Source organism: Melozone crissalis, unplaced genomic scaffold (assembly GCF_028551555.1).
Source record: "Melozone crissalis strain CALT ecotype California unplaced genomic scaffold, PUWL_Pcris_2 ptg000008l_1, whole genome shotgun sequence".
NCBI classification, from domain to species: Eukaryota; Metazoa; Chordata; class Aves; order Passeriformes; family Passerellidae; genus Melozone; species Melozone crissalis.
In genome coordinates, this window is record NW_026535786.1 from 5,847,652 (window position 1) to 5,862,785 (window position 15,134).

The following is a 15,134-nucleotide window of genomic DNA, read 5'->3' on the forward strand; positions in this document are numbered from 1 at the left end:
TCATCTTCAGCATTCTTTTCTTCACCCTGAAGCTGATATTGTCAATATATTAGCTCATCTTAGATGTAGAATTACTGCATATCAATGGCAAAGGAGGACACAATGGCAAAATGTTTCCTAAAACCATGCACTATAATCCAAGTTACACTGTACCTTGGCAGTCTTGCCAGTCTAGCCAAGGGTAAAGAAGACGTAAAAACTTTGTCATTATGTAATGCAGCAAATAAGATCCAGGTAAAAACACAGCAGCCATTTGCTTCCAGAAAAATATGGCTTATCATGAATTCCAGTTTTAGAAAGACAGAAGATAAGTGCTCCTTCCAAAACATGCAATCATATGCCTGAGTTTCCTTTAATAACAGTCACAAGTATGAACGGATTTCTCTCTTGCTAGCACACAAAGAGGAAACTGCCTCAAGCTACACCAGAGGAGGTTTAGATTGGATATTAGAAAAATTTCTTCACTGAAACAATTGTCCAGCACTGGAACAGACTGCCAAGGAAGTGATGGAGCCACTGTCCCTGGAGGTATTTAAAAGACATGTGGATGTGGCATTTGGGGACATGGTTTAGTGGTGGACCTGGCAGTGTTTGGTTAAAGTTGGACTGGATGATCATAGAAGTCTTTTCTAACCCAAACAATTCTATGATTATGCTTTCTTCAAAATATGTTGTATACCCAAAAGTTGGACAAATTTTAGAGCAGCATGATTTTTCTTAGGAATAATCTTTTCTTACAATGCAGCTGCCACTGTGCATCATTCCTCAAAATCTTATCTTACATAGTCACAGAAACTTTACTTACTTTAATGCAGAGTATGTAAATCCTTTCAAGCCATCTTTGCACCTGAAAGACAAAACCAAAAGATTTCTCTATAATGGGCTGCTGGCAATATAAAGTGTTACAGATTACGTATGGCATAGAAGGGCTGTGGAGGAACACCAGCTTTTCATTAACAAAAAACAGCACGTTTGCAACAACTCTGTGGTTATCCTTGATTCCCAGTTGTCACCACAGCCTTGGGACATCTCTGAAACAAAGGACACAGCATCAAATGCCAGTGCTTCTCTTTTTTATCCAAACCAAGAGTGGAGAAGTTTTTAAAGGATGGTAACAGAACCACTAGGGCAACAATGCAAGATGACAAAGAACTGTTGCTTTATGGAAAAGTAGTCATGATGAGTTTAACAAAACAGATGTTTTACTGCAAGGAGAGAAAGGAGGGTTGGATCTCAATGAAAACACCCACCCTTCTTGTGAAAAGCTGCAGGGAATTTCTCTGACTTTGAGATAAACTGTTGTACTTTGCAAAGTGCTGATCTCTGCAGCTTCTTACTTTAAGAAGACTCTTAATCTGAAAGTCCCAGTTTTTTAATTATACAGTCAGTGGTTGCTGTGAATCTGATCTTGATAGTATGTACATATATATAATATATATCTGTTCTTACCAACTATAGGGTTCTTTTTTTGAAGAACGACCACAGCAAGGAGCCCATATTTGGCTGTGGAAGCTTTGGGTTATTGACTTTTTTTTCTGTCCAGGATACAATGAAAGGAGCTGTAGCTTGCAGCTGCTACTGATTCCTCCTGAAAAACCATGTTGATAGCATAGGAGAGAGGAGATATTTGTGTTTTCTCTCCTTTTCTTTTTGTAGAATAGTATGGGGAATACATGATGGTAAAAATGCATTCCTGACACAGTACACAAAGCACAAACTAGTAACTTAGCAGCACCACCATTTCAAGAGCATACCTACTCTAAGGGAAGGCAGGAGAGCAGTTACATAAGCTTCGTGAAAAGAAGCAGCTGATGACAACCCTTTGCCTTCCACCTGCAGAGACCACATTTTCCCTGGAAGTGCCCACACACCCTTCAAGAGCAGGTGACACCATCTCCCAAAAGATTCCATGCATGGGCCAACATGTACTACCAATGGTTGGATACACCCAAACAGCAGGAAAAACATCAAATCAAAGATGTTCACAAACAAAGAAAGTTTTGCTTTGTCCTGGCAGGGGAGTGCCTGGTGCAGAGCTGGTAAGACATCACAGCACTAAACACTCCTTTCCAAATTCTTTCCAAGGTTACAACCTTCAATACATATGCTTCCAAGGACTTGGTTTTGTCAGCATGAACACAGTTACACACAGCACCAAAAAAATCATTGCAAAGAGTTTGTCTTTTAAGATGACTGCAGTTAAAATACTGGTCACATATTTATGATGTATAGGGGTTCAAGGTAAATACATAAAAATAAAATTTCTCATTGTATCTTCATCTAACATAGAACTTTGAAACCAAAGACATGTAATAATTTTAATTGTGATTCTTTAAACATATATACAATTCAGAAGCTGAAACACTATTACAGCACTTTTACAGAATGATGGACTCAAAGATGGGTTGAAAACTAAATGATGGACTGAAAAAATCAGCTTAGCCCAGAGAACACAGTGAATCACTGGCAGAAGTCCAGAGTCCAAATGCACAGGTTTAATATATACCCCACTTCATCCACAGTACCACAGTCCAGTTTCCTAACTTCGATTTTAAACCTGCAGCTGACTGTAAGTTAAATGCCCTTTGAGTGAAGGGTGTCCAACACTTTATGCCTGCAAGCTGCCAGCTCATGAATAGGGCTTTAGTTTCTACTTTTCCAGTAAATTAAAACCATACACAAACTGCAATCTAAACATGCACATAAGTGTTTCTAGAATAATATCAGAACAGAAAAGTAATCACAGTATGGTCATAATTATGTTTTCTCCTTAACTATTCCAATGTAACTCACTTCCAGTTGCAAGTGTTCAATGATTCCTTTACTGCACCACCAGATGTCCCTGCCCAGCTGTGCTTGAAGCACCCTGATGGATGCTATCCTACAACTCATTTCCTTTAAACTGACCTCAAAGAAAATGTCAAATCCTTTCTTCATTAATATTGTAAATCAGAAGACATCTGAACCACCAAAAGAGAAAACAGCACTCCAACCCCCTAATTTCTTCCTCCAAGAAACAAAAAATATTTCTAATGCCTATTCTAATTACACAAAAAAAGTCAATTCTATTCAGAAAGTATTTAGTGTATTGGAATTTATTAGCTATGCTTACTTTTCTTTTTTTTTTTTTTTTTTTGTTGTTTTGTTTATTTGGATCTACAGCTATGAATCTCCCTGAAAAATACATCAAAGTTAAATATGTAGTTCAGTAAGGAAGTGACACTAAAGACACAATTAGAATTTTTTCCTCCTTAACTTCCTATTTAATTTTAAAAAAGTAAAAAGTGCAATTAAGCTTTTAAATAAAATATAATTAGTGTTGCTTGCTGTCTAAACTGTCCCCTGTAAAACCATTCTGCAAAACTAATGGGTGTGTGGGAAAATTGTTTATTAAGAGTTTTATAAACAGGAGTCCAAGAGAAACAATACTTGCAGTCAAGAGTAATTTGTACTGTAACTCCCCTTCTCTGGCATGGCCATTTTGCTCTTACGAATGAAGAGGCAACCAACAACAAAGCTGTAATTCTAATTTTTTGTTTTACATTATGGATAATGAATTCACTATATTTAAGGTTTCAGAATGCTGGTCTAGAGATTGAAATGACCTTTTTTATTCACTGACTAGGTACACAACACTGGCAGCAACCAAAAAAGCCCTACACACTGACTTCAAGCACACATTTTTGGGGGGGAGATTGTGACAACCCCCTTGCAGAGACATGACAAATTCAGTGACTGGCCTCAACAGTGACTGCTGAGGTACAACACTGGCTGCACATGGCACGTTTCGCAAACACCTGGCTGCTAATAACTGAACTTAGAGTAATGATTTGCTTCATGCAGCCACTAATTGGTAATAATAATGCCACCACTAATTGGTTATAATAACTTTTACTCAATGCTTCATTGCTCAAGGGGTGAAAAAGCCTGCACTCTGCTGCTGACCCCCACGAACTACTCAAGCTTCAAATGAACCTAGCACAATACATCACATGTGCCCAGCACTGCAGACACCCTGAGAGGAGAAAAATCTAAATAGTGAATTGTAAGGGGTTTTATAGGGTATTATTGAACTTGCAGAGTTGTATGGCATCAGAGGGACTTGCTGTAGCTCACCTACCCTTCTGCAAGAGCATCTAGTGATAGGACAAGGAGGACAGGCTTTAAACTGAGGGGGCAGATTTCGATTAGGTATTAGGAAGAAACTCTTCACTCTGAGGGTGATGAGGCACAGGTTGCCCAGGAAAACTGTGGATGCCCCATCCCTGGCAGCGTTCAAGGCCAGCCTGGATGGGTCTTTGAACAACCCCATCTCGTGGAAGGTGTCCCGGCCCATGACAATCATTAAGGTTCCTTCTAAACCAAAACATTCTACTGCTCTATGTTTCCCACCACCCTGAATGTCCCAGGGACCAAATCCCATTCTGCAGAGGGCAACACTGTTTCCTGCCTAGCAAACAGTAATTTAAATGGTGCATAATTTGGCTACATTCTCCCATCAGATGGGGACTGTCCCTGGTACAAAGCCAAGAGTGGCAGTGACTTTGCCAGCTGTCCCTGCTGGCACCATGGACCTGATCACACAGCAGAAATGCTCTGCTCCGTTCCAGCTTTTGTTTGGCCAGAGCTTGTGTTTGGTTGGAGCCAAAGGAGCAGAAGAATCAAGGAGCCAAAGCAATAAATTTGGATTCTCAAAATTCCCCTGCTGGGACTATTCTGGCACATGAGCAAATAGGGTTGATTTTAATCGTGCATATTTATAAGATAAATTTAACTTATGGCCACACACATTTATTTTTTCATAAAGAAAACAGCAAAAGTGGAATAGAGCCAAGGCTTGATACAAACTATACTTCCAACAAGACATGAACTAACTGTAATTATGTTTGTATATGTATAGAGGTGCTGTACATGAGTTAACTGTACTCTCCCTCCATCCTGTGGGAAGAAATTCCCACACTGAACTGCAAGCCTGGATGCCAGCAATTATATTTTGGGGGTTTTTATTAGTATGTCTGTTTTGGGATTTTTTATTAGCTTGTCATAGCTCTTCTCAAGATTTCCTCTAAATATACAGTGCACAAGAAACCTTCTGAAGGAACGTCACTTTTCACCCACGGAACTGGTAAGCAGAAAGCAGCTCACAGTAGTAACAACATGCCATGTTTAACAACATCCCCACAGTGCTTACAGTATCCTTTAGGGTAAGAGTAAATTAGAAACTCCTACATGCAGAGCTCTCATTATGGCCACGTGGGAAGGAAATACTTCAAGCACAGGACATATGTTAGCATTTTACTGCAGCACCTCTGCCTGTGAGGACTGGTCAGGGGGACCACGTTTCCATGTTAAGGTGTCTTCTTTATGGAGAAGGGAAGATCATTCTGATGAAATGTGACTGTGTCTGAACATGCCAGCTATACCTCTGGCTATTAAATCCCTTGCTTTTAGGAATTAAAGGCTATCTATGGTATTTTGTGACCTATGCTGATCTCTAGAGGATAATCCATTTTCTGTTATAAGTTGCTTAGAGAGGTTACTGTATCTCCCTCCTTCTGTTTTTCAGCTGGACTCCATGATGTTAAATATTTCATTCCTCATCCTCTCCCCAGTGTTAAAAGTCAACAGCAACAGGTGCCATTTTTCTGAGATGCCTTCTGTATCTATTTCTCTTCTTCCTTTTCTATCTTCTCTTTTGCCCTTTCTTCCTACAAGTTGAGCTGCCCTTACACATTTCCCCCCCTTCAAATGTTATTCTTGAAAGCTCATTTCTCTTTCTTAAGAAAAATTGCAATGAGGAAATCCAGAAGTAAATCTATGGGAAAAAAATATACCCAGATTATCTCTTGTTTGAATTTCTGCTTTTATAGATTAAACATATATATTTTCTTTCTATTTTTACACACAGCTCTTACCTAGTCAAGCCAGAACTGTGAAAAAAATATAAAGTGCAATTATAAGCCAAAAATCTAATCTTCTACCCCATGGAAAACATTCAGCTTTTGGAAAACATGTCAGAAATCCCATTAAAAACAACTGAAATCAGAGGAGTTGTAGTTTATAAAAATTGTACTTCAAACTTTTAAATGTGCAAATGTAACCAGGATCAAAATTCAGTCAGAAGTCTCATAACTTGTGCTTCCAAATCAGATAGCTAACTTCTGCATGTTTAACTAAAACACTAAAAAACGTATCCATGGCATTTCTTTTAGTTGCGCCTGAAGAATAAAACGATCTTTAGAAAAGGCCATGGTTTTGTAAAAATTACATGCAGTGAATATAAAATCATATTTTATAAAAAAGTAAATTAACAAAGAAACAGTAAATAGAGACAACATTCAAGGAGAAGGACGAGATAACCACCAAGGAGGATGTACATTATTTTTTTCTTGACCCAAGTTGAACGCATCATTTCCAATACTTGGAAAGAAAAGATGTATGGAAATGACAAATCATGTAGTCAACAGTGACCTATGGTTCCATTAAGCTCTCATGTAAATCCAGGGAATTACATTTTAAAACAAAAATACTGCAATTCTGCGAAGAATGTGACACTGCAATTAAAAAGAAAGCTGTTCATATTGAAGTTAAATTACAATACTGGATTCAGAGTTGTAAACCAAAGCTGCTATCAATCAACTTCACATCTGATTGTTAATCAAGTTTTCTGTGTTATTGTCAAATTGAAATCAGATTTCTAGTGATGCTAATTATCCCACTACTTACAACACTCTCATTTCTTCAGAGGTTAGCACTTTCTGAAATGTGCAAGTAACTGCAATTTCAGTGGGTCAAATTTCTCTTAAAAGATCTTGTAAATGACAAAAAAATTTTGTTATTTTAGCTGGATGAAGATGGTCCATATCTTTTTGTACCAACAATGCTGCACTGTGGGCTCAGGAGCCACAACTGAATCATTCAGATGGCCACATTTCCATCCCAAAATCCTTAATCAAAGCCCCTGCCTCACACAGCTAATAGAAGAAGCCAATAGAAGAACCATAGAACAGTATGGGGTGAAGGTACCTTTAAAGATCCTCTAGTCCAACACCCCTGCCAAGGGTAAGGACACCCTCCACTGGATCAGGTTCCTCAGAGCCCCATTCAGGCTGGCTTTGAATGTTTTCAGCGATGGGACATCTACCACCTCCCTGGGAAACTTCTGCCAGTGTCTCACCACCCTTATAATAAAACATTTATTTCTTATATCCAGTCTAACTCTACCCTTTTAGTTTAAAACCATCAATTCTTGCCCTGTCACAACAGGTTCTATTAAAAAGTCTGTCCCCAACTTTCTCATAAATCCCCTTTAGATACTGGAAGGTGCTCTAAGGTCTCCCAGCAGCCCTCTCTTCTCCAGGCTGAACAACCCCAATCCAGCTCGTCACAGGAAAGGTGTCCCAGCCCTCTGATCATCTTTGTGGCCTCCTCTGAACCTGCTCCAACAGGTACATGTCTTTCCTGTGCTGAGGACTTCAGAGCTAAATAAAGCTCTCTAAGCAATTAAAAAAGCTGACTGAACAATGAAGTTAAGGATTTATCTGCTTAATTCAATTGATTTGTTGAATTTTGCAAAGTGACGTATTTTTTCCACTATTCAATTTTAACCTTTTTCTTACAAGTGTTTTAACAAAATACAGCAACCTTCTGTTAAAGCAAAACCCAAACACTCTCTCCAAATCAGGCAGAGAACAAAAATAGGAAATGGAAAAAACCCCTGGAGACATGAAGATGGGAAGTCAAATTGTCTCCAGAGGCATGAGGACACAGAGAAACGTACCTCGACACGTGTTCAAAGCCACGTCCACCTCTGGAGCCAGGGCTGCACTGATGCCATCTCATTGTTGTCAGAACAATGAGTCAGTCACTAAAGGGACATGCTGTTACAGGATTACAAAACAAATAATCCTTAAACCCACAACGGGTTTTGCTCATTATTAAATAATAGTGGCACCTGCAGTGATTCTATCTTAGAAGGAGACTTGTGCTAAATTTATCTACTGCCAAATTTTCCTCTGGCTTTTTCTTATGGTTCTTTGCAAATGGAAAAAAAGAAAAAGAAAAGAAAAAATAAGAGGCTAAATTTGCTGGAACTGTTTTTTGTAAACATACTTAATGTTCTTTGCAAATGATTCAAAATTTCAGCAAGCTAAACCTCTCTCATTGATTGATTAATTCACACATTCAAGAGAAATGGATGCAACACTTGATTTTCCCAAATGATCCCAAAATTGGATTTGAGGGAAAGGTTTGGCTGTTTGCTTTGTTTCAATTTGGGGAAAATGTGATTAAAAGAAGAAAATCCATTTATATTTTTACATTTATTAATCCTATCTCTGACATTTAATAACATATATCATCAAGATAAATTTATAATGAAATGAAAAGCTATAAAATTATTTTAAAGAAATTAGCAATCATTCTGAATGTGCTCAGGCCATTGCTGAGTTAGAATAAAGAGCGAAGATCAGTGAGTTGTTTTCAATACATTAACTTGAATTGAGATCTTTACCCTATTATTCAGAAATATTTTTAATTCCATATAATGCAGAATGCTGCCAAAATCATCAAGATTATTACAAGTATTTAGCCATAAGCATTAGGACAACATCAGCTGGTTGTTACGCATAAACTAAATGACTATGTTGCAAAGTTTTTTGAAATTCAACTTCTATTTCTTTGTGATGATGACTGTCCCTTGCAGATTTACCCACTGACCCAAATCTCCAAGATGAACACTGTGGTATTTGCCTCTGATGCTTGTAAGTACCATTGGATGTCTTGAAATGAAATTAAAATGTAAAATCTGTTCTGGAAGAACCACATAGTGAATAAAGTGTTTGCGCACAACCTCAAGAAAACACTATTTTGAAAACCAAATTTCAGTGCAACCACAGAAATCCACTCCTGAGTAACTCCCTTGCTGGCTTATACTTCAGCAAGAGGCCACATTTTACTCTAACATAACAGTTTTATTTTAAATTACTACAGTGCTGGTCAATTAGACCGTACTTTTAGTGCTGCACATCCAGGTGCAGTATTTGGAATAGAAAGCTGCATCACCAAAAAAACTCCAAAAAAACCAACTTGAGAGACTGGTCATGAGACCTGGAGTGAGCTGACACAAAGCCTAAGCCTACAGGTCACAGTCAGAGGAAGGATGTGTCATTTCTGTGATGGACAATACTTGTTCTTTCTTCTTCTGATAATCACATAAATGTGGCTTCTGAACATCTGTAATTGCTTCCAATTTTGATTTTTTTTGAAAAAACAATTTTTAAGAAAAAATTAACTCCATATCAAGAATGTATATAATCATCAAGATAAAACACAAGATTCCCTCCAAAATATGAAGAAAAATAAAATTAATTGTTTTACACCGAATAGTTGCTGAAGTTAACTAATTTAAGCAAGAACGTGGTATTTATGAAAATAATCTACCAATAATAATTGCTGGGAAGTTAAATGCTGTTGGTATCGTTTAGGAGATCAGTAGAACCTCCCACAATTATTTCACTTTGTAATTATACCACATCTGTTTTTGTCAGCTACAAAGTATGTAGCATAATCTGCATTTTCCTGGCAATCCTAGAGAAGGCCAGGTACAGACTGATTGTGAGCCACCAAAGTGACCTCAATAGTGAGAAAGCTACATAACTGTGGGATGTTTGGTCATTTTTAGAAAAGACAGTGCTAAACACTAACTATGGTACTGTCTGGGAGAGGAGGAATTAGACAAAACTGCAATTCAGCTGGCTTCCTAAGGAGGAAGGCTGTGCATAAACAGACCCTGTAAGCACCTGGAAGACAATCATGAGGACATGACTAACAATGAATACACGCTTATCAAAAAAATCCTTGTAACACGGGGTCTCATTTTATGACTAGGAATGCAAAGCGATATGTGTCATATGCTATTGACTTAATTCAGGCTTTGGACCTAAAGCATGTGACATTTTCTTACAATAACAATCACAGAAACATAATTTAATGGAAGATAGCTAGAATGAATACAAAAGTGGTTAGACAAGAGTAGAGAGAGAACAGTTATCAATGGCTTGCTGAAAAACTGGAAGGACAGACCAAGTGCTATTCCACAAGGACCAATTCTGGATGTCTGCTACTCAGCAATTTCAGTAGTGAGAGTGGTGACAGAGAAAAAAGTGCATGCCTATTACATCTGCAGATAATACTGAGCAGAAAAGGGCTACAAGGGCTGCTAAAACAGGCTGAGAGTGTTGAGGTTGTTCAGCCTGGAGAAGACTTTGGGGAGACCCTATATCACCTTCTAATACCTAAAGAGAACCAGAACAAGAGAACCAGAGTGGGACTTCTTAGAAAAGTCTTAGGACATGAGGTAGTAAATTTAAACTGAGAGCAGGTTTAGATTAAATATTAGGAAAAAAATTTCCTGTGCGCATGATGAGACACTGTTACAGGTTGCCCAGAGAAGCTGTGGGTGCCTCAGCCCTGGAAGTATTCAATGTTCCAGTTGGATGAGGCTCTGAACAACCTGATTTAGTGGCAAGTGTCCCTGCCTGTGGCAGGGAGGCAGGAACTAGATTCTCTTTAAGACTCTTTTCAACCCAAACCATTTTGTGATTCTATGATTTTATGAAGTGGAAGACATTGGCTCAGGAAAAAACCCCAGGATGTTATTCATCAACTGCATGTGCATTATATGTATGGAGAAACAATCAACTACACAAATACAGGATAAGAACTGTGAAGCATTAAAAAACAAAAGCTGATCTGGAATGTAAAAGAAAGGCTACAACTTGCAAAACACTGAATTGTCTTGCTCTATTTTATTTATCAAGCTTTATCAGCTTAAATAAATTATCTTGTGCATCAGAAAAGAGAACGGGGTAGAGGGATACAAGGGGGAGAAAAATATAGCAGTATGTGATAAATTTTTGCTACTAAAGTTTGCTACAAAGTAAAGCAAATAATCTGTTTCACTCATGTTTGTGTATGAGAGATGAAGAAATAGACCAAAATTGTATCAAGATATATTCAATCAGACTCTGTAAAACTCTTATCCAAAAAAATGGCTAAGAACAGATTGCTTAAGGATGTCATGGACTCTCCATTACCAAAGACTTAAAAGAAAAATAAAAGTCAGATATTTGACATGAATGGGGAGAAAACAAGACAATCTCTCATGAATTCAAGTATTTTTATTCTACATTAAAAGACTGAAAAATAGAGCCAACACTTAACATAAATGACCTCACCCATCCAAAATTTAAACCAATGGCATAACCTTATTAAGGAGGGAATGGAAAGTGGAGATTCTCTCAAGCTGTTCTGAAGGTTTCTTTTCCTTGATAACAAAGTATCACTACAGTGAATGAAAAACCAGAAGGGATCAGCCCATGATCAACCCTTGGCTCCTTCAGCTGAAAAAACCCTCAAAAATAGTAAACAGGAGCTAGAAAATCTGATTTTAACTTTGAATTCACCTATTTCATATGGGAATTTTCATTCACTTTTAATGTTCAAGTCACAAATGTAACCATTTGTCCTCCTAGAATAAAACTGATCTTGCCCTCATTTTACATTTAGCCAGCAAGATCAATGCACTTTGTTGTTGTTGAAAATATAAAGCCATATAAAAATGGTCTTGCAAACAAACCTTCACATGGCTGCAGTCCCAGCAGGCCTGGGAATGGAAGGTGTTGCATTATGTCTGCTATCCAAAAGTAAAGGTCAGTTTTGGAGCTTAACTTCATGAGGAAAAGCAGGGCTAGTCAGTAATCAGCCCAAAGAAGAGGCACAGCCAGGTAAATAAATCCACACTGACAAAATCCACATCTGGAGAAGCGACACAACTGGCTTGGCTGTGGAACACAACCGTGAGACAGCTGCAGGAAGGCCAGAAAGCACATCTGCCACTACTTCTGTGTTTGATACAAATGTGCAGCCAACTGGAATTAACTGTTCTACTGGTCCGCGCCAGGCACCTTTTTCAAAGTCAATATTTTGTAAGAAACAATGTCAAGTGTGACTGGTAGATCAAGGACTCAGTATCAAACTATGGGCTGTGCCTGTACCCATCCAGTTAAGCTGGCCATCCTTCTCTGCTTTTCCTTTCAGTTTTCTTGTACAGAGTGCTTCAGGAGAGATCTTATGTTTCTGTCTTGCTTCTGTGTTCTCTTCATAAAGGTTTAGTAAGAATAAATAAACAGGGATTGCCAATTACATGTCTCCTTAATTCCAAGAGAAGCACCAAACAAAATATGGCAAAGTAAAGAAAGAGTGTAATAGCACAAAGGAAATTTTTGGGCCGCTTGACCTGCTAATACTCCACATTTTAACAGGAAAGGAAGAAAATCAGCAGACAAAAGATTTGCACCATGTTCCTTCAGCTCTGACAGCTTTCCAGTGAAAAAGTTTAGAGTAATAGCCAGGACATTTGGAGTGTTTTCCTCAGGGGATTACATTCTTCCATCTATCTCTTCCCAAGCCAGAATGTGTCTTTTTTCTAACTGCACCTGATGCTGACTCATGGACTGCTCTGGACACTGCAAAGCCATGAAAGCAGATTAGACAAGGCTGCTTAATTTTTAATTTTCAGTCATTAGGTGGAGAGGAATCCAAGTTCTAGTGGCATATTCTTTGTGGTTTTTTACTACTTTAATATACTCATCAATGTTATGTGAACAGTGTTCCTAACTTCATATGGCAGATGTTAATTCTTGGACTTATATCATCTTAATTGTTTACAATAAAGTTAAAAAAACTAGACAGCTGTGGAAAAGATCATTATGGTTTCAGAATTTTACTTGTAATCCAGCAAGAAACTACAGCAAAAGTTTTACTTTCATATGGCAACCACAGTTCAAAACAAGTACATTAAAGTCAAGTTATTAGCAAGCATGTAAACCAGCCAGTACATAGTAGCTGCATGGTCCTTCATTCTACCCATTACTTGCTAAAGTCTAATTAAATTCATTATTTTCCACTGGCTACTAGAAAAAAAACATTTTTTAACAACATAATTATTTTCTATGTTTCACCCAAAATACACTGATAGTTGAAGGTAAAAGATATAAGCACTAGTTAAAGTGAAAAAAAATGGAAGGTTTATGAAATTAGGTAGTTGCATGAATGTACAGATTCACAGTTCAAATTTTACTATATGCACAGAAAACGAGTTTTGAAATGACTGAAAATGAACTACTCTTCAACAGGATTTAGGAAACTCCCAGGACTTGTGAAAAGAGATGATTAGCACTGTATTCACCCAAGAACTGATGTTTTAAAAAAAATGTGAAGAAGCCACGTTTTGAATTGATGTGTTTCAGTCTACGATGCTGAGAATAAGGAAAGGATTCATAGCAAGGATTAGGATGCTACAAATCATATGGAACATATGAATAGGAGTCTGTTTCCATGTATCAATAGGGGTTTAATTTCTGAATGAGAAGCTTAAGCAAGGGCACATTCTTTTGTAAAATATCCCACGGGTTTCCTAGAATACACAGATGTAGTGACATCCTCACTTCTAACTTTACTCAATAGGTTCTTATAAATCCTTGACGAATGTTTAATTTAATTCATAAAAAAGTAACATATTGGAAATTGTTTTTTGAGAAGGGTAATAAAAATAAAGTCCATGACAGAAAGAAAACTACATTCCCTCAGCCTAAGATATATTTATTAAGGATAATTGCTTATAACTTCTCCAAGTTTGCTACTCTGACTGCTATCTGAAACCATGATTTCCCAGGGGAAAAAAAAAAACTCAAACCAAACCAAAACAGCTGGAACACATCCTAGAGATAAAAAATAAATCACTTGCAAGTGAATTCCACACTCAGAAGCCCCAGTCAGTACTCTATACAAACAGCAAAACAAACAAAGCCCAGAAGGAGCATTAACATCCCTGGTAAATGGGTGTCTACTAATTGCAGAGCATCAGGACAGCTTCAGTGGAAAAGCAGAGCCTGAATAGGATTGTCTGATAAATCTACTACCCTCAAACACTCCACATAGTATTCTTGACCCTGTAGGTCGCAACCTTTTGCTCCCAAGTCACTCATGCCAAAGGGAATAAAGAGGTTTATCCCATTCTGTTGAGTCCCTGTAATTATTTGTTACAGTTTTAAGTCATCTAGCATTATGTACATAGCAGTTGGGTGAATCACACATGCTCTTTTCAAACAAAAATTCAACAGACAAAATGGATGTAATTTAAAAACCAGTAAGGTAGCCCAAAACTTTACAAGTTTAATTATTTCTATATTTAGCTTGTAAGAATTCTATGTAGTAAACAATTTGTAGCAGACAAATTAGATGTAATGGCCTCCAATTATGTCTAAACCAAACAAACATGAATTAATTCACAATAGAAGAAGGTTAGAAATTTATCTAAAGCTTAAATTCACAAAGATGGGAAAAACACATACTGACCACTATTAGGTAAGAAAGGGTACCATCAGAGAGCAGCATAGTCATAAGTAAGTCTTCAGAGAGTTTTCATTCTCAAATTTCAGATTGCTAACAGTTTGCTGTCAAATATAATATTTCTTTTATGGTGTAATTTGGCTGGAGTCTGCCAAATGCACTGTATAAAAATGATTACTTCACCTTATGAATCACTTTTCATCAGCATACTTTTAAATACAGCTGTGAACTTTTGTTCTAGAGAAAAACAACAATTTTACACTGTTGATTTATCTGTGATGGAGCAGAGGGTGGAGCCTAGGGATTAAGGATGTTTTTAGTTTTTTTATATTCACTTATTTGTTCTGTATTTTAAGTATAACTACTTTTATAAATACATTTCAAAATACATAAAAATATGTGCATTGTTCGCTTGCAAAACAACATTATATGGCATTCAGAGATTAATGTGTTTCATAACATGCTTGCGAAAAATTAACCTGGGGAATGCAGCCAAGAGAGTTTTGGGGGTCACACTGCAGTCTGGAATATAATTTTGGACTCCATTAGAAAGAACATTTTAGCCATATTGCTAATCCTACCAGTAATGGTAAGGTCTAAATTCCCTAGAGCCATGTCCTCTTTAAGCGCCACATCTTGCAAAACATGCAGATGTATCTAAAACTGGCAGTTTGAAAGGACAAAGTAATCAATGCCTGTCTTACTCATATCAAATCCCAGTA

The 15,134-nt window shown here is 37.4% G+C and overlaps 1 protein-coding gene across 1 annotated transcript in view; it reads right to left on the minus strand.

Annotated features, from left to right (window-relative positions):
* The window catches only part of TMEM135 (transmembrane protein 135), a 156,559-nt gene that overhangs the window by 17,624 nt on the left and 123,801 nt on the right, over nucleotides 1-15,134 (minus strand). The window contains exon 7 of the mRNA XM_054269751.1: nucleotides 806-847. Coding sequence (XP_054125726.1) covers nucleotides 806-847 — 42 coding nt within the window. The remainder of the gene's footprint in view (nucleotides 1-805; nucleotides 848-15,134) is intronic.